This window comes from Nannospalax galili, unplaced genomic scaffold (assembly GCF_000622305.1).
Source record: "Nannospalax galili isolate Female #2095 unplaced genomic scaffold, S.galili_v1.0 scaffold885, whole genome shotgun sequence".
Taxonomy (NCBI): Eukaryota; Metazoa; Chordata; class Mammalia; order Rodentia; family Spalacidae; genus Nannospalax; species Nannospalax galili.
The window spans coordinates 63,394-81,789 of NW_008354025.1; the positions used below are offsets into that span (position 1 = coordinate 63,394).

Consider the following 18,396-nt stretch of genomic DNA (forward strand, 5'->3'; position numbering starts at 1 on the left):
CCAGAGGACATGTATCTGTGACGGGCACTTCAAAGGTGAGTCAGGAAGAGAGTAGGAAGGTGCCCAGCTGAGAAAGGGAGTCTCCGCATATGAACGCCAAGCCGGCTTGCGGCTATCCAGACATGTAGAGATTGCTACCTTAGACAGCAGGGGTCCCCAACAGCAGGGCAGAACCAGGAAGCAGGAGCTGGAGCACAGGCCATGGAGGAACACTGCTTACTGGCTTGCTCCCCTGGCCCATGCTCAGCCTCGTTTCAACCTAAAACAACAGGGGTCCCCAACATGTATACCTGTCTGGCCTCTGGGTCACAAAGTATCACAGAACTGTTATGAATAACGATCAGTAATTTAATTATTTTATCATGCAAAGATATTCTCAATCAGATCAAGAATATTAAAGTTTAAGAACTGTGTGTTTACCTTACTTATTGCAAATCCAAAGACCTCTTCAAAATAAGCAGGCTGACTTATTAAGAGCAAATAAAAGGTCCAGCTTCTACAAAAGTTTGCCACAATGATCGCATAGACTGGCAATGATGTAAAAAATCTTTTCCATGGTGTATTGAATTTCTAGGGAGTAAAAATACTGTGAGTTGTTGAATGAGGATACTGACATCTTACTTTTCTAAGAGGGCAATACAGTCATTGAAAGGAATGGGCGTCGGAAAGAGGCAAGCTCTCCCCTCTGTACTTACACTCAGGCTGACCAAGCTGGCCCCCTCCCCTATACTTGTCTCGATGTAGGCCCTCTCCTCCTTGGATATTGTCGGGTGAGCTGCTGGGCATTCATAGGCCTGCAGCAGCCAAAACATATACCAAATAATCCCAAACATACCTGCAGATAAAAACAAAAGGTGCAATGATGATGAGATGCCCTCACTTGCTTCCATCTTTACTTTTTTCAATTTTTAAGATAATAAAAATAATAATATTGTCAGTGGCAAGTTTTTTGTTAATTAACATTTAAGGGAAGATAACACTCTGCTTACTTAAAATACCCACTTTAATATAAGCATTAAATTATTTACTAGTAGGCATTCTATTTGTACAATAAACTTATCTTAGTGTTTCTGTTTCCATATAACAAACTCTGAACCATACCCTTATATAATAATATACATCTCTATGACTCACCAGAAGAACTCATGAAACCAAATCACTCACCATAAATGTAAAAGACCGAGGCCCAGCCAATGTACTGTACCAACACCCCGGCCAGGGGCATGGCAACCACTGCCCCTGCATAGGAACCTGGAAGCAGAAAAGATTGAGGAACATTGCCGAGTCATCATACAGGTTTCTCAACCCACATAAGTGTGTGTGATGAATGAAGTCCAAGTCAGGTGCCTCCATGGGAAGAGACAGGAAAACTCGCAGTGGGCATTATTGCTGTTGTAGTTGCTGTGCTGGGGACTGAACCCACGTGCTCTGCAACTGAGCTCCCCCAGCTCCCCAGCATGCCTTCAAACAGAGATTCCAAGAGAGGAACATCTTCAGGACGGTCTTTAACTTCACTGAGGGACCCATCCAGGGATTTGCCAAAGCTAACTCAGGTACCACAATTTGGAATTACACAGGCAAATGGAATTAGGAGATGAGAAGAGCGTAAAAGAATTCTTTTTAATGCAGCCAGATACAATACTGGGTTCTAAAGACAGCAAGTAAAGGAACATGTGGAACCTACCTCTCAGAGCTCAAAGTACTCAGGATCTCACCTACGCTTTCAAATGAGAGATACTGCACTATTAGAAGACCATGTAGTCTTGTTAAAGAGAAAATAAAGATACACACACACACACACACACACACACACACACGCGCACAATTCAGGAGCAGTTGAATTCCAGGCTGTCAGTAGGGCTATTGTCTCCATCCACTTCCTTAATGGATATACTTTAAAAGATTCTCTCTGTTGAGTAAAAATGACAGGAGCCAATTGTTTGGGATGAGATGGATTCTTACACTGGACCCTAAAGACCAAACTAAAAATTAAAATGGAATCATTAGTTCAACATCATCAAGTCAAAACTGAGCTGAGCTGCTTATCAGATTTTGCAAGAAACTAGGTGAGACGAAAGATAACAGTAAATTTTTCAAACAGGCCAGTTTCCACAGGCATAACACAGTTCCCTCTGCCTCAATTCTTACATTAAGAGACTCATCTGATGTTGAGAGTCACCAGATGCTAACTAGCTCTTTTTCTATTGCCCCATCTTTGCCCTGATGCAGTACGTGGAAAGAAACTGAAATGCCCAGTCTGCTTCCTGTTCTTTATTTCTGCTTCTGTCAGCCTTTCTCTGCCCATTGACCCAACCTCTTCTGCTTGGCCCATTTGGAATAATCACTCTGCTTTATGAAATGAACTGGTGCTGATTTGAGAAGAGAAAATAAAGCCAGTTAAGGTCTTAGCTAAATTGTGTTGTTGTCCTTTGAGATTTCTTACTTTGAAATACCTGTGTGAAGCTGTTTATCTTGTCTAGACAAGATATTGAGGGCAGGAGGCAGTAACTCGGCCTCCCTATCTTTTTCTGGTAGGAAACTTGAGCCCTGTAAACACCTAATAAATGTTAACTGAACTGAAAAGTTACTCATGAGATGTTCCCTGAGCCATGAATGAGAAAATTTTTGTTCCCTGAGCCACGAATAAGAAAATTTTTGCTTGAGAAAAGTGAGCAGCATCAAAGGAAATTTCACTTCCCAAATCTAACAGTAAGCAAGATCTTCAGGAAATGGGTGAGTTCCGGAGAAATAGAAAAAAAAAAATCACAACTGCCTAAACTGGGCCTGATTTCTATGCCAGATGCAACCTGGGACGTGGAATGTGATTATGACACCTGAAGAAGTAGAAAAACTCGTTTAGAGATAAGATAGGAATCAAATATCTACCTCATGGGGCTGGTTTAAAGACAGCCTGAGCTATATATGTCAGGGTGCTTTGTAAACGGGAAAGGGTTATACAAATGCCAACTATTGCTGATTCTATTATGTACAGAATGACAAAGCATATTTTTACATTTTGAAACAGGCTCTCATATAGCCCAGGCTGGCCTCAAACTCAATAGGTAACCAAGGATGACCTTGAATTCTTGTCCTCTCGGCTCTTACAACTAGGGTGCTTGAATTGCAGGTCTGTACCACCATACCTGTTTTTATGTGGTGCTGGGATAGAACTCAGGTGTTCCTGCAAATAAGCAAACATTCTCCCTAATAAGATACATCTTCAGTCCCAAAGCAAATTAATTTAAACCTCAGAATTCCTCACAGCAATAAGGCAAACACTCCAAGAAGGACATATGTTAAGAAGTGTGTGTGTGTGTGTGTGTGTGTGTGTGTGTGTGTGTGTGTGTGTGTGCGTGTGTGTGTACAGTGGTCTTCTGCCCCACAGAGCAGGAAGGTTAGATTTCAAAGGCACACTTGAGATGGGGAGGATCAAGAAGAATGACCATTGACCATGCACTGAGTCCTTTATTTGTCAAGTACTATGCTAAGTACGCTGCATCTGTGATTATATTCATTTATTTCAACCTGATGAGGAAGACACCAGCATTATCCCCCATTTCATAGCGAAAAAACAAGACTAGAGGAGAAGTAAATTGCCTAAGGTGACAGGTGTAAGAACAGGTTTCCTGTACCTGTTCAGAGAAGCCCTTATTCTATAGTAATTTAGTCCTGTATCCTTCACCCTCAGCTTCTTAATAATTCCCCATTTTAAGAAGCATTCTTTCATTGGAGAAACTACAACTTAAGCACACTACCCTTGTCCCCTGTCTATCAAACTCTTCCTCATCTTCAGCCACAGCTCCAATGTCATTTCCCATCACTCACTCAGCCTCTTGGGCTTGTCCCAAGTGGGGTACTCTACCCTGGGCTGGATTGTAGAGAGGACTTCAACACCTACATGTTCACCACAGAGGGCAGATGATGTCCTCAGGGACCGGTGTTCCATGGAGGCGGGTAAAACTGATCAAGGGTGAGAGATATTTCCCAGTTCTGTCTCACTAGCCATGAGAATTTCAACTCTTATCCCTAGTTTCCTCAACTCTAAAACAACAGTTTGACCAGGTATTTCTAGACTCTTATTCCTATTCCTATAGCTTTTAAAATGAAGAACTGATTAACTCTAAGCCTGAGTTTCCTTCTAGTAACATTTTTCCCTTGACTATTCTTTGAAACAGGCCACGCCTTAGGTGGAAAGTGTAATAAGTCCTGTGGCCTTGACCAGGTATCTTTCCTGTAAAGTCAAATCACTTTTAAATCAGCCCTTTTATGGCTGTAAAACCATCCTAAGAACAGGGAGTGGCTGCTAGTCACTCTTATCTTGCTGGCAAATCAAAATGAAAGGCCTTTCCGATTAACCAACCACAGAAAGCAAGGCCAAGGATCAGACCATCCACAGTCAGTGGGCTCAGTCTTACATCTTCTGGGCTTGGTTGAGACTTCTGCAAGGTGGAGATATGCTATAGCAAATCAGAGGCCATAGATGGTCTCCAAAGACATCTCAGCTGGGTGTGCAGTTTCGAACTAGACACAAAGCAGGGACATGGAAACTGTCCCCAACAAACTCCCAGGGAGTAGTTTATGATGCTGATGATGATTTAAAGAAGATAAAGAGACAATAAGAAAAAGTAATAAAAATGCTCATAGAAATAAAGAGGAAGATTGACTTCTCCCCTTGGCAAAGAAGTCCAAATTAGCTTGTCTTAGGAAAGGCATGCTAACTTGAAAAAAAAAAAATCAGACCCCAGACTATGCGGGGTACACACCTGCAATCAGGACTAGGGAGGCAGATGCAAGAGGATTATAAATTGGAGGTTGGCCTGGGCTACATGGGCAAGCCCTCTCTCAAAATGCCCTCTAGGGCTCATGTCCCCACAGACAGATCAATCTGACCAGCTATTTTTGTACCAAACCACTTTTACGACTGAGGAAGCCTGCTAAACTGTGCAAGGAAATACCGAGGATGCTTAAAAAAGAGGGGGAAAAAAAGAATCAACAGCTTCAAGAATTAATTCTTTAATTATGAATTTTTAAAAAAGCTGATATTTAGGATCATGCTGTTAAGAGACTGGCCCACATAGACAGTCAAATGAGAATTCAGATTTCGCAAACGAGCTTTGGGTTCTTTGGTGAATAACCTGGATTACAACAAAGCAGAGTTCTACCTAGGCTATAATAATAATCACAATTCAGTAGCCTCAACTGTACTCAGTCATCCAATACCAGCCCCAAAGGTGGGGAGAGGCAGGATTATGTTCTGTTTCTCCTTAGAATAAAAGCCAGGAAGCAGGATGTGATGGTCCACAGCTGTAATCCTAGCACTCTGGAAGTGGATGCAGAAGGATCAGGAGTTCAGAGTCAGCCTATGCTACTTGAAACTCTGTCTCAAAAAAAGAGGGAATCTGGGGAGATGGCTCAGTAGGTAAAGCACTTGCCACTCAAGCATAAGGATATGAGTTCAGATCCCCGAAACCTAGGTAACCCTGAGTGCAGTTGTAAGCACCTGCATTCACAGTACTCCTATCACCGTAGATAGAAGGCAGAGACAGAAGAACCCTGGAAATCCATGAGCCACCTAACCTGGCATATGCAGCAGCAAAACAACTAAAGAAACCCTGCCTCGAAAAAAGCAGGAGGTGAGGACTCATACCCAAGGTTGTCCTTGACTGCCACAGGCCTACCATGGCATGCACAGTCTCTCACTCACATACAAACACACATACACACACACACACACACACACACACCACATCACATATCACACATCACACATCACACATACATAGAGGAAAAGAGAGAAAAAAAGAATAAAAACCAGGAGTTAAGAGTCAAGAATCAATTCTAAACAAAGATAAAAGTAAATAAAAATTTCAGCAAAACATTTCCTAATATTTGACTAAAAATTATTTTAAGCATGGTATATAATTGTAGACTTTCTCAGAGTAAGTGATTCTTTTATAGGCAGAAAATGGTTTTTTAAAATGCTAACATTGGGGCTAGTGAGAAGGCTCAGAAGTAGAAGCATGTACTGCTCTTGCAGAGGACCTAAGGCCTTGAGTTCAATTCCTAGCTCCCAAGTCAGGCAGCCCACAACTGCCTGTAGTGCCAATTCCAGGAAGATCATTGCTTCTGGCTTCCATGGGCACCTGCACTCACATGCATATACCCCCACACAGGCACACAAACATACATGTAATTTAAAATAATAAATATAAATAAATAAAATTCTTACATTAGTTTCATAAACATACTATAATGCAACAATAACTATAATGGTCTGGAAAAAATGTCAGACAGACCTAAATTCAAATTCTAACTGGCTGATCACATTGTAAGGTTTGTGAACTACAGCATTTTTGCCTTCATGGCACCTTCCTCTATTAAAAAAAAATTGTGATGTATTTTACAACTGTGTTGATGGCTACCATTTTTCTCTCACTAATAAGTACTGAGGTAAACCCTTCAGAACACTGATTCCTCCCAAGCATTCATAAGAGAGCTACTCCCGAAGAAAAGGCATGGAATGAGGCAACCTTGGTGAGGGAAAGTTCAGAGGCCTGTGAATTACATGGAGGCCTTGTTACATGGAGGTCACTGATTTACTTTTGGATAAGATGAATGGGTTTCTACTTCATTTTTACCTGGAATATAATGAGTACAATTCATTTAAGTATCTCTGTGACAATGTGTATGTGGTAGTAAAGTGCAGTAAGAAAAGTTCCATATCAAGACCCAAGCAGTCTCAGTCCAGCTCTATGACTCAGCATCTGCGCAGCCTACGCAAGTCATTGTATTTTCGTTTCAGCATAAAAAGAAGTAGGAGGGTAGAGTATTATAATCCCATCTGTCATAATTTAAAAATAATAATTATATTTTTATTCATTCTATGTCCATGGGTGCATGCAGACACCATGGCAAAGAGGTGATGGTCAGAAGAAAACTTGTAGGCATCAGTCCTTCCATCATACGGACCCCAGGAATTGAACAGAGCCCTGGGACAGCCCAGTGAGCTGCTGTCCAAATACCAGCAACTTAGGAATTCTGTTATGGGGGGGAAAAAGGTTCTTTTGAAGACTCTTAGTAGATCTGTCCATTACTTAAAGCCAGAAAACATCCCTAAATTAACCTATGATTCTAACACACTTACCACAAAAAGAGGTTGTGGCCAGCCTGCTTCTCTCCAGAGGAGGTGCCCACTTACTCCACATCCCATGGCAGGCTGGATAGGTCACACCCTGGTAGAAGGGATAAAAATCAATTATTAAAATTTATTCCAATTTCTCTTTGTGTTTAAAACATGAGTGCAACTTCTTCACACAAGCTACAATATAAAATTTTTTTAAATTGGGGCTGGAAAAGGGCCTCAGTGGTTAAAAACACTGGCTGCTCTTGCAGAGGACCCAAGTTTGATTCCTAGCACACACAGTGGATAACAACCATCTGTAACTCCAGTTCCGATCTGACACCCTCTTCTGACCTCCATGGGCAATGCATGACATGGATGCACCCACATACAAGCAATAAATATACTCATATACATAAGATTAAAATAAAAAATAAAATATTTTTAAATGAAAATAAAATAAAAAAATTATATACACTGATGTAGATTGAAAGTTGATGTTCCTCTCCAAACCTGTATGTTGAAATTTAATCCCCAGTGTGATGGTATTTGAATATGGGCCTTTGGGGTGACAAGATGAAGGAGGAATACTCATAAATGGGATTAGTGTCCTTATAGGAGAGACCTAGGCAGCACCCTCTCAGCCAGGTGAAAACACAGAGATGGCTGTCTATGAACAGGAAGTGGGCCCACACCAAACAATGAATCTGTCCACAAGGAGTCTTGGACGTCCAGCCTCCAGAGCCATGAGTGAAAAATGCCTGTTGTGTGTAGTGTACTATAGATGCCCCAACATATTAAAACAAACACTAAATCACATATTTTAGCTACTTTTGGTTCATAAGACAGATACTGACTTTCAAATACAGTACACTTATATGTATGGTGGAGAATCAGGAGTCCAATATTTATATTTCATGTTACTAAAGAATAGAGATGTGGGAAGTCAGTTATACCATCAATTACTTCGTCTCCTCATTTCAAGATATAGAAGCCGATCATTAAGGGACTAGATGTTAGTCTTGGTCCTCATGGCTGTAAATGGCATATTCTGTTTACCACATTGGCTGTTACCAACGTGTGATATGTCTGTCTTATGGGACTAGAGGGACTAAAGTTGGATTTGGGATAGAACAACAGAAGCCTAGATTCTAGAGTCTTCTTTTTTTCCATCCTGGGGATTGAGCATAGGTCTTGTACACCCTAGGCAAGTATGTTATCACTACTCTATCCTTAGCCCTTAGCCTTTTTAAAAAATATTTTTATTATTTTTAATTATATGTATGTACATGGGCCTGTGTGAGGGTTTGTATATATGAGGGCAGTTGCCTACGGACAGAGAAATTGCATTTCCTGAGGCTGGAGTTAACAGACAGCCACGAGCCCCTATGTGGGTGCTGAGAACTGAACTCAGGTCCTCTGCAAGAGCAGTGCCATCTCTCCAATCCTCCTTAGCCCTTTTAAATTTTTATCTTGAGACAAGTTCTTTATAAGTTGCTTGGGTAAGCCTTAAACTTGAGATCCTCTTGCCTTTGACTCCTTAGTAACTGGGATTAAAGGCCTGCACCATCAAGCTGACAACATTCTTAATTAAAATTGGCACACATATATCCTAATATGCTTCACACAAAAATGTAACTAACAAATACATTAAACCCATAATTTAATAGCCACCTCTGCTTAGAAATGTAGAGGGGGGTGTTAGGTGAATTCATTAAGGGAAAAATAATAAACAAATAATACAGCTAGTACAAGGTACAGCAAAGTTCTCCAGGAGGCTGGAGGGGAGTGTCAGAGACTGGGAAGGGTTGCTCTCCGTCAAGTGTTGGCAAATCATGACCCAGTTTGACCTGCCATGTGTTTTTCTAAAGCCAGAAAGATTTTATATTTTAAAACATACAGGAAAAAAAACACAGAAGAAAATGTCTCATGACACATAAAAACATATGGAATTCGGATTCCATTGTGTACGTGATTTATTTGAATAGTCATGCCCCTTTGTTTCCATAGTGTCTATGACTTTTTCTATGCTCTAATAGCCACACTCGGTAGTCACAGCAGATGTTGTATGTCCTGCAGAGCTCAGAATATTTAACTTCTGGCTCTAAATCTTGCTACCTCCTTTACCAAAGTAAATCTCTGCATAAAACTACAACTTTCGACATTTACAGATTTATTGTAAAATTCACTCCATTTTCACTAAAGGAATGCTAGGTCTGGGACATCAGTTTCACTCTAGTAAAATGAAAGATACTGAATTAGATAATCTCTAAAATCACTATGGAATGCATGATCCATATGTATTATTAAATATGTGAAGTTACACTAAGCATTTTAATTGAAAGATTCATAATCCTACCAATCACCAAAGAGCTAGGATGACAGGACAAAGTGGGTGTGATGGTTAAGCTTGGTTGTCAACTGGATCTGGAATCAACTAAGAGACAAACTGATGGGCACACCCATGAGGCATTTACTTGATCAGATCAACTGAAGTGGGAAGACCCTCCCTGAATGTGGATAGCACCTTCCAGTGGCCACCAGATTTTAAAAAAAGGGGGGGGGCTGAGAATAAAAGCTTTTTGTTTTTTGCCTGTTTGCCTTTGTGTCTCATTGGCAAATTCATCTACCCTGATGCTGCTGCCCACTGTAGCCACGGTCACCACTGCCACAACATCCTCTGCTGGTATCAGAATCCAGTTTCTTCAAGTTCCAATGTGGACTGAATGAAGACCAGTGGCTCCTCAGGAATCCTCCAGGCTTTCAGTACCAGACTGGGACTGCTAAGGCACCCAGCTTCATGGTCTGAGTAGCTACTGGGTTTTCAGCCTGTCATGTATGCAGACAGCCATTGTGGACTACCCAGACCATAGTGCAATACAATCTAATAAAAATGTTCCTCTAGAGAACCCTGAGTAGTACAGAGGGAGATAGAAAACTGAGAAAGGGGCTTTTCTTCAGAAGGTCAGTGTTCTAAAACACCATTCCCTGGCTGAAAGCAATAAAGAAAGGGTACCTCCTACCTCCACTAGACCCTGCAAAATTCTCACACACATGACACAGCCGTAATGCACTCTGGCCGCAGAAGGGATGAACATGTTCAGAGTCGATGTTAAGAAGATGGCGGCTCCAAAGACCCTAAGGGATCAAAGTACTGTGTTATTGACCCAGGTGATGACAGCTAAGGTATTTCAGTCAAACATCAGAAAGCAGCCTGACAGCTCATGAATGAACATTATGGAAATTATGAGAAATTAATTCAGAGAAATAGATGAAATGTTAGACTTCAAGTCTGCTTTGATTACATACTTCCAGTCCATGGACATTTATGGCAGCACAGGGATGTCTAACGAACTTGATGTTGCAGGATGACTAGGCTAAGAACTTCCTGTAGACTCACATTCAGACTAGTTTTCCCCTTCTTATTTGAGACCATGTTTGGGACAGTGTCTCCGGCTTGCACTCAGCTCTCAATAGAACAGAAGAGAATACTGACTAGGAAGCAGCTCGTGACCTGGGCCCAAGCTGTGAGCTGGTTTTTGTTCCCTCCTCCCTGCCAGAGTCTCTTACGCTCTCCTCTCTGTAGGGCGTAGGGTACTCGGAAACAAACAAACAAACAAAAACAGAGAAGAAACCATTTTCTTCTCTCTTCTCATAGATTTTTTTTTGGGGGGGGGAGGGGAGGCAGGGTTCAGGTTCTTAGGTAGCACAAGCTGGCCTTGAGCTCACTATTTAGCCAAGGATGACCTTGAGTTTCTGATCCTCCTATCTCCACCTCCTGAGCATTGGGATTACAGGCTGTGCCACCACACCCAGTTTAATGCAGTGCTGGAGACTGAACCCAGGACTTTGTGCATGCTAGGCAAGCACTCTACCAACCGAGTTACATCCCCAGACACCCCTCCTCACCTATTTTAATAATACTTCCACCTACTTTACATGCTACAAAATATTGTTATGTGTGATTTTCCTTCAGGGGCAGAAGTGTAAGCAGTAACCAATAAACAGTCAATAGCAAACGATACGTAGTCACTTTTTAACAAGAATATATTAAGTAAGGAACAACAGGAAGTAACAACTTTGAAAAGAACATAAGATAGTTATGCTTTTATAGATTTAGATCTTACAGTAGTGGTTTTCAAACTGTTTTACCTTGACCCTTACAATATATTTCCTATCAGGCTTGGGAGATGATGCTTCAGTCAGTAAAGTGCTTGCTATTAAAGCATGAAGACCTGAATTCAATACCCCAGAGCCCACATAGAAAGGCAAACACACAGTGTAAGCCTGTAACCGAAGCTCTGGAAAGGCAGAGATAGAATTTCTGAGGCTTCCTGATCTGCAGGTCTAATTGTATCAATTAGCTCTAGGCTATAGGCTCAGCGAGAGATCCTGTCTCAAAAAAATAAGGTGGGAATGGATTGAAGAGGACACTAGATGTTAACCTCTGGTCTTCACACACATACACACAAAAATATATACCTGCCACACACACACACACACACACACACACATACACACACATGAACACATATACATGCATACACACACAAACATATATATATATATATATATCATATTGCAGCCCAGTCTATACTCATACACACAAATGTAACTGAGACCAGTTTCAGAAACCAATACTTACTCTCATAGGCAGTGTACTCAGCTATTTTTCAGTTTTTATTCTTTTTAATTACATCCTCTTCTGTTCTTTTTTCAAAAAAAAAAATAGATCTACTGATGATTCACTATACTGATTTCACAACCATCTAAGTTGTGATTTCAGAAACTGACAAAACTGCTTTGCAAAATGGTTTACCTCACGAAATTGACTTATGCAATGTTATATGAGAAATATATTGAAAGGGCCTGGATATTTCGTTTATTCCTTTTCTAGAACATGGTTCAGTCCACAGCATCAACATCTCCCCCAAGTGGCCATACATTCTTCGAATACTTCAACTAACAGAAAACCACTACTTAAGACAATGTTCTTGACAGCTAATTCCTCAAACAACTGTTATATAGCTTTAGGAGCATCATAGGAATCTCACAGTCTAAAGACAAGCCCCGAACACTCACGTGACAGAATGCTATTGTGTTAGTGATGTCACTGGTCCAAAACACAACTTAATCCAATGTTTCATTTCACAAATGAGGAAATCAAGGCCCAGAAAGGGAAAGGAAATTACTTAATAGAGATAACAGTGAATGAGTAAGGGGGTCAGGAATCATTTCTCTTGACTCAGAGATAATTATTCTTTTTACCATATAATTATTTAATGAGCTATAAGGTAAATTCATTGTGGACAAAAAGTAAATCCAAAGATAGTTTTTGGAATCATCATTTGGAATTAGTGTCTCTGCATTACATTTTACCTGGCTCCTGTTTTTCATTTGGCATTGAGAAAAAATATGTAGATTTAATAAAGGCACACAGCCCTATTATAACCTAGGTAATACTCATGTCAATTAATCTTACCTGTTAGCAGCAAACTTATTTGAAATGAAGCCACCTGGAATTTGTGTCACAATATAACCCCAGAAAAAAGATCCATGGATAAGGCCCACAGTCTCAGGATCCCAGTTAAACTGTGCTGTCTGGAAACAAGAAATAAGATGCAGTTGTGTTTATAAGAGAACAGCCAGCCACGTTTTTCACTATATGACAGCCCTCTAAGGTCTTCCTTTCCTTCTTTTATTCAGCAAATATTTCTGGAAAGTCTCTTGCATACTTGGGATACAGCAGGGGTAGCACAAACCAGTGTCTCTAGTCTTACAAATTCACCTTCTAGTCAGAGGAAAGAGATGCACAAATTTAAACTCACACAAATACATAAAATGTTACACACTAAATAGTGAGTGCTAAGGAGAAAATGAAAGTCCGTGAGGGAAACCAAAAACAAGCCCTAGATTTAGCATGGGCTGTATTAGTTCAAATATCAGTTTAGTGATGGCATAAAAAAGTAGAGTCTTAGGTCTCTTGATCCCTTTTTCTGTCTTTCTCTTTATTTTTTAGGGGTTGGGTATGTAGTTTAGTGTAAAGCATTTGCTTAGCATGCATGTGGCCCTGGTTCAATCTCTAAAATGGAAAAATATTATCATTAGCTTAGCAAATGTATATTTCTGGGGATGTAGCTCAGTGGTAGAGTGATTGCCTTATATGGGTGAGGCCCTAGATTTAATCCCCAGAATGAATGAATACATAAATACTCCTGTTGTTGTTTTCGTTGTTGCTGTTGTTATTCTTGTTGTTGTTCTTGTTGTTGTTGTTAGATAGGGTCTCATTATATACCCCAGACTGGCCTCAAACTTATCATCATCCTGCCTCAGCCTCCTGAATCTTGGGATTACAGATACGCACCATCATGCCTGGCTGAGTCTCTCAATTCTTACTTAAGATAATAAAACTTAGCTTTCTACCTGCTTTACAGAGCTGTTGATTGTCAATGATACCGTTCTGTCTGAGCAGATGGCATTTCTATTGATACTGGAGTAAAGAGTACTAAAATTGCTAAGAACCAACTTTCAGCATCACTTGAGCCCCCACTGAATCATAAGGGTGAAAAGACAGCTTGAACAGAGATTTCATTAAAGAATACACATAAATGGCCAATATCCATATGACTAACCATCAGGGAAATAAAAATACATGAACCATTGGGGAAATACAGTGAAAAACACAATGGGGGCTGGAGAGATGGCTCAGCGATTAAGAGCACTGACTGCTCTCGCAGAGGACCCGGGTTCAACTCCCAGCACTCCAGTTCCAAGGGAATCTGAAACCCTCTTTTGACCTCTGTGGCATTGCACAACCCAGGTGCACTCATATACATGCAGGCAATACATTCATACCCATAAAATAACAATAGTAAATAAATTTTTTTAAACTTAAAAAAAACAGTGAAAAATCACAATTAGTTTACTAGTTCTCACATCCTGTTAAGATGTGTGTGTATGCGTGTATATATGTATTTGTGTGTATACATATGTGCAGGTATGTGTATACATATGGAAAGAAGGAGAAGGAGGAAAAGGAGGAGGAGGGGGAGGAAGAGGAGGAGGAGGAGGAGGAGGAGGAGGAGGTATTGGTAAGGATGTGGAGAAACTGGACCCCTTCTATGCTGTTGATGGAAATGTAAGATGGTACAACCACTCAAGAAAACAGTAAATAAGCTCCTCAAAGACTTAAAAATAGAACTTAAAATGTATTTCAACAATACTTTGGAGTATTTATCCAAAAAATTTCAGACTCTCAAAGACATCTGTACTCTCATGTTCAATGAAGTATTAGTCACAGTAGCCAAGATATGGAAATAGAGTGAATGTTTACTGACAGATGAGTAAAGTGTGGTGTGTACACTGAATGGAATATTTTTCAAAAGAAGGAAATAACATAATATGCAGTGACCTGGAGGAACCAGAGGGCCATGTGCTAAGAGAAACAAGCAGCCATCGAAGGAGAAGTACTGCATGATTTCACTTTCATGAAGTATCTAAGAGTCAAGCTAATAGAATCCAGCAGGGGAGGGTGGTTTTCAGGACTAGGAGGAGAGGAAATGAAGAGTTAGTAATCACTGGGCAAAATATTTCAGTCAAACAAGATGAATAAACCTCTACAGACCTGCTGTACAAGACTAAGAGTTAACAATAATCTATCACACACTTAAATGTTTAGGAAGACAATTACTTTCAGTTGGACCTGGTGACGCAGGCCTGTAATCCCAGCCACTCAGGAAACTGAAGCAGGAAGATCAAGTTCAAGGCCTACTTGGACTATAGAATGAGTTCAGGGCCAGCCTGGGCAACTTCATGAGACCCTGTCTCAAAATGAAATGTAAAATAATGCCTAAAAATATAGTTTAGAGGGCTGGAGAGATGGTTCAGTGGTTAATAGTACTGGCTGCTCCTGCAAAGGACCTGGGTTTGGTTCCCAGCACCCACATGGTGGCTTAACAACTGCCATAATTCCAGTTCCTGGGGATCCGATGGTGCCTCTGCCCTCTTCTGGTCTCTGTGTGCATCACATGGCACAAGTGCACTTAATACATGCAGGCAAAATACTCATCCACATAAACTAAAACTGCTTTTAAAAGATATAGCTTAGAGGTAGAATTCTTTCTCTACTAAAAAGATGTCCACATCAAATCCCTGCAACCTATAAATACTACTTTATTTGGAGAACAAATCTTTGCAAATGTGAAAAAGTCAAGGTTCTTGAAGTGGGATAATCTGAATTATCCTGCTAAATCCAAAGTCCAATGAAAAGTGTATTTATAAGGGAAAAGCATGGGAAATTTGAGCTAAAAGAGAAGACACACAGAGAAGAAAAGTCCTCTGAGGATGAAGGCAGTGCCTGGATGATTCAGTTACAAACCCAGCAGCTCCTGGGGCCAAGGAAGGGATTCTCTGCTAGAGATGTCAGAATCACAAGGTCCTGCCAATACTTTGACTTTAGACTTCTGGTCTTCACGACTATGAGAGAATAAATTTCTGTTATTTTAAGCTATCAAGTTGGTGGAAACTAGTATAGGTGCTTAATAGAAATGATCTCATTCCATCTGCAAGCAGTCCTTTTCTTTCCCATTTACAAGAGTCATAAGGGTTAGCAAAGAATTGCTAGAAATGCTGGTTCTTGTCATCCTGTTTACCCTCCTTCTGAAAGTGTTCTCCTTTCCTGGCTATGGGACTGTCCCCAGCGGTCCACCACAGCTGATAGACACCAGAATAGAGAGAATCATGTCATAGATTCACAAGATTCAGCTGTGGAGGGAGGGAGATGCTGTGGTAAAGAACAAAATGCAGTTCACAAGAGACAAGGGAAACTAAAGTACACTTGAAAAGTAGATGAGAGATGAGGGGCCCAGAAACTGAAGACCTTCACAAAAAACTTTCCAACTCCCCTGGAGTAAAAATCCCCTCTGCACTTCCCACTGGGGACTGTGTTCCTGTCTCTTGAAGAATTACATGAAGATGCTGTTTTCTCCATTAGTAGAGAGCATCTGGATCTCAGTCCCCTGCTCCCATGCTGGATCATCCCATCTAGAACACTGACCACAAAGCGGACCGCTCTCTGCACTGTACTTTCATGAAGTTCCCCTTTAGCCTTCTGTAATCCTGTTGCTAACCTGAACTGGTTTTACTTTACCATTCTTTGCAGCCTTCAGTCCCTGATCAGGACACACAAGGGCAACTTGCCCAAGGTCCCAGAGCTAACATGAGCAGTCAAGTTTGAAAGCATGCCTGGATAATCTACAGTCCATCTTTTAAAACTACAAGATTCAAGGCTCTCGGGAAGGATTCTGAAAGTCTCCAAAGGGTAATAAATAATTGCAGTTTTAACCTTCAGTTATTTTTTGTTTATCCTTTGTCATTTCACTATAAGGCCTCCATATGTTTTAACTCACAAATTTTAGGGTGGGTGCCAGGGATTAAACCCAGGGCCTTGAACATGCTAAGTAAATGCTCTACCACTGAGCTCCAACCCTAGTTATAACTCACAATATTAAACTAAAAGTGATTATCCACATACCAGCTAAGTCATCCTCATACCACTTTAGAACACATGCCACATTAATCTGAAAGACCTACATGTTTATACTATTTACTTCTGCCCCTCTCTCGAAGATGAGACTTCCAAAATTTCTCAGTATAAAATAACTACTTTTTCCCATGAAACAAAAGACACAATAAGAAATTCCAGCCATCTCTGGCACTTTGTTATCCTATTGGATGCCCTCGGCTGATATCTAAGCTTTGTTCTGTGTGCACAAGAGAAGAAAAGCCTGCTATGATTTAGAGCTATGCTAGCTAGAGTCTCTGAAATGCAACTAAATTATTCCTTTTGTTGTTTTTGTTTGTTTTTTGTTTGCTTGCTTGTTTCTTTCTTTCTTTTGGTGAGATTTTTATTGTTGTTGTTTGGGGTTCTGATGTTGGTTGGGAGATTGTCTCATTTTTTGAAGCATGGTCTTGCTATAGGCCCCAGTCTGTCCTTGAACTCACTATTTAGCTGAGGCTAGCCTTGAACTCAAAATCTTCCTTCCTCAGCCTCCCAAGTACCGGGATTTCAAGCATAAGCCACCATGCCTAGTTTATAAACTCAGACTTTGATGCCAGACAGAATAATACAAAGCATAGCTTAGATCTTGATCATTTTTTCTAAGACCCAACCCGCAAGCCCACAGAAACTAGAATGCACACACTGGCATTGTTTCCTGACTTTATCAAAAATGTCTTTTCTATATGCCTTTAAGCAGACTCTATTGACCAGGGCATGTCTTTTCGGGGAACAAATAAATGCAAACAGCATCTCATTCTGATTTGGGCCTCTGCAGACAAGTTTTAATTAGCTTGCCTCGCTCACAAAAGGCTGAAAGAATGCATGCGATACACATCTGAAACCTTACCAGTATACATCGTTCTTTATTTAAAAATGTGATGCTATGCTCCTCTCCCTCTATCACCTTCTCACCCCCTCCCCCAAATAAACAGGATATCTTTTCAGGACAGATTCAGCTGTAGCATCAAAAGAAGACTAAAGAATCTCCATGGCACTATTTTCCTCTGGTAGAATAATCTCTTAGAAAGAAAGAAAAAAGCCTGCAGGCCAACTAAAGGCCCTTTTTCATGGACTGACATCAAATTTCTCCAAGCCAGTGCTTGGCAGGAGGCTGTTCCAGGTGATATTAATAAATGTAGCATGAAAAAGACCATTCTTGCCACCACGTCAGTCAAGGAAATAGCACATCCCACGTCCCTGCCTCGGAGAGTCACATAGCACTAAAAACATTACAGGCCCCATGCCATGAAATGTCTTCTCACAAATACAGCCTGCAAGCAAATCAATGACTTCCCAGATACCAACATGGGAAACTCTGATGTAAGCATTTCTCCTAATATAGTATCCTAAGAACTATTAGATGCCACTCTGTGAAGGACCAATCTTACCACAGTCATCTCAGTTCCTGTGTTCAGTTTAATGAAATAAACATTTATTGGGTGGTTCACTAGGCATACATTTTCATTTGGTTTTATTCTTACCATAATTTATTAGGCTTAGTTTAAAAAAAAATTAGATTTCTGTTTCCAGTACTCATAAAACAGTATTATTAAATCACATCAGAACTTATATATGACAACAGTGGCCTCAGAATTAAGATGAGGTTTCACTCTTGTCATACTTTAACCAGGCCTCCTCCCATTTGGGCAGTGATCATTCTGGGGTCTGTGGAGGGATCCTGTGTGTCTGTGAACTCGGATGGGAAAAAGCCAACAGC

The 18,396-nt window shown here is 40.6% G+C and overlaps 1 protein-coding gene across 1 annotated transcript in view; it reads right to left on the reverse strand.

The window, feature by feature from the left end:
- Nucleotides 1-18,396, reverse strand: part of Slc17a8 (solute carrier family 17 member 8) — a 60,803-nt gene that overhangs the window by 22,958 nt on the left and 19,449 nt on the right. Inside the window, exons 3-8 of the mRNA XM_008851147.2 lie at nucleotides 12,603-12,721; nucleotides 10,144-10,258; nucleotides 7,145-7,232; nucleotides 1,165-1,251; nucleotides 696-835; nucleotides 421-570 (exon numbers count right to left, since the gene is read on the reverse strand). Of these exons, the coding sequence (XP_008849369.1) occupies nucleotides 421-570; nucleotides 696-835; nucleotides 1,165-1,251; nucleotides 7,145-7,232; nucleotides 10,144-10,258; nucleotides 12,603-12,721 (699 nt within the window). The remainder of the gene's footprint in view (nucleotides 1-420; nucleotides 571-695; nucleotides 836-1,164; nucleotides 1,252-7,144; nucleotides 7,233-10,143; nucleotides 10,259-12,602; nucleotides 12,722-18,396) is intronic.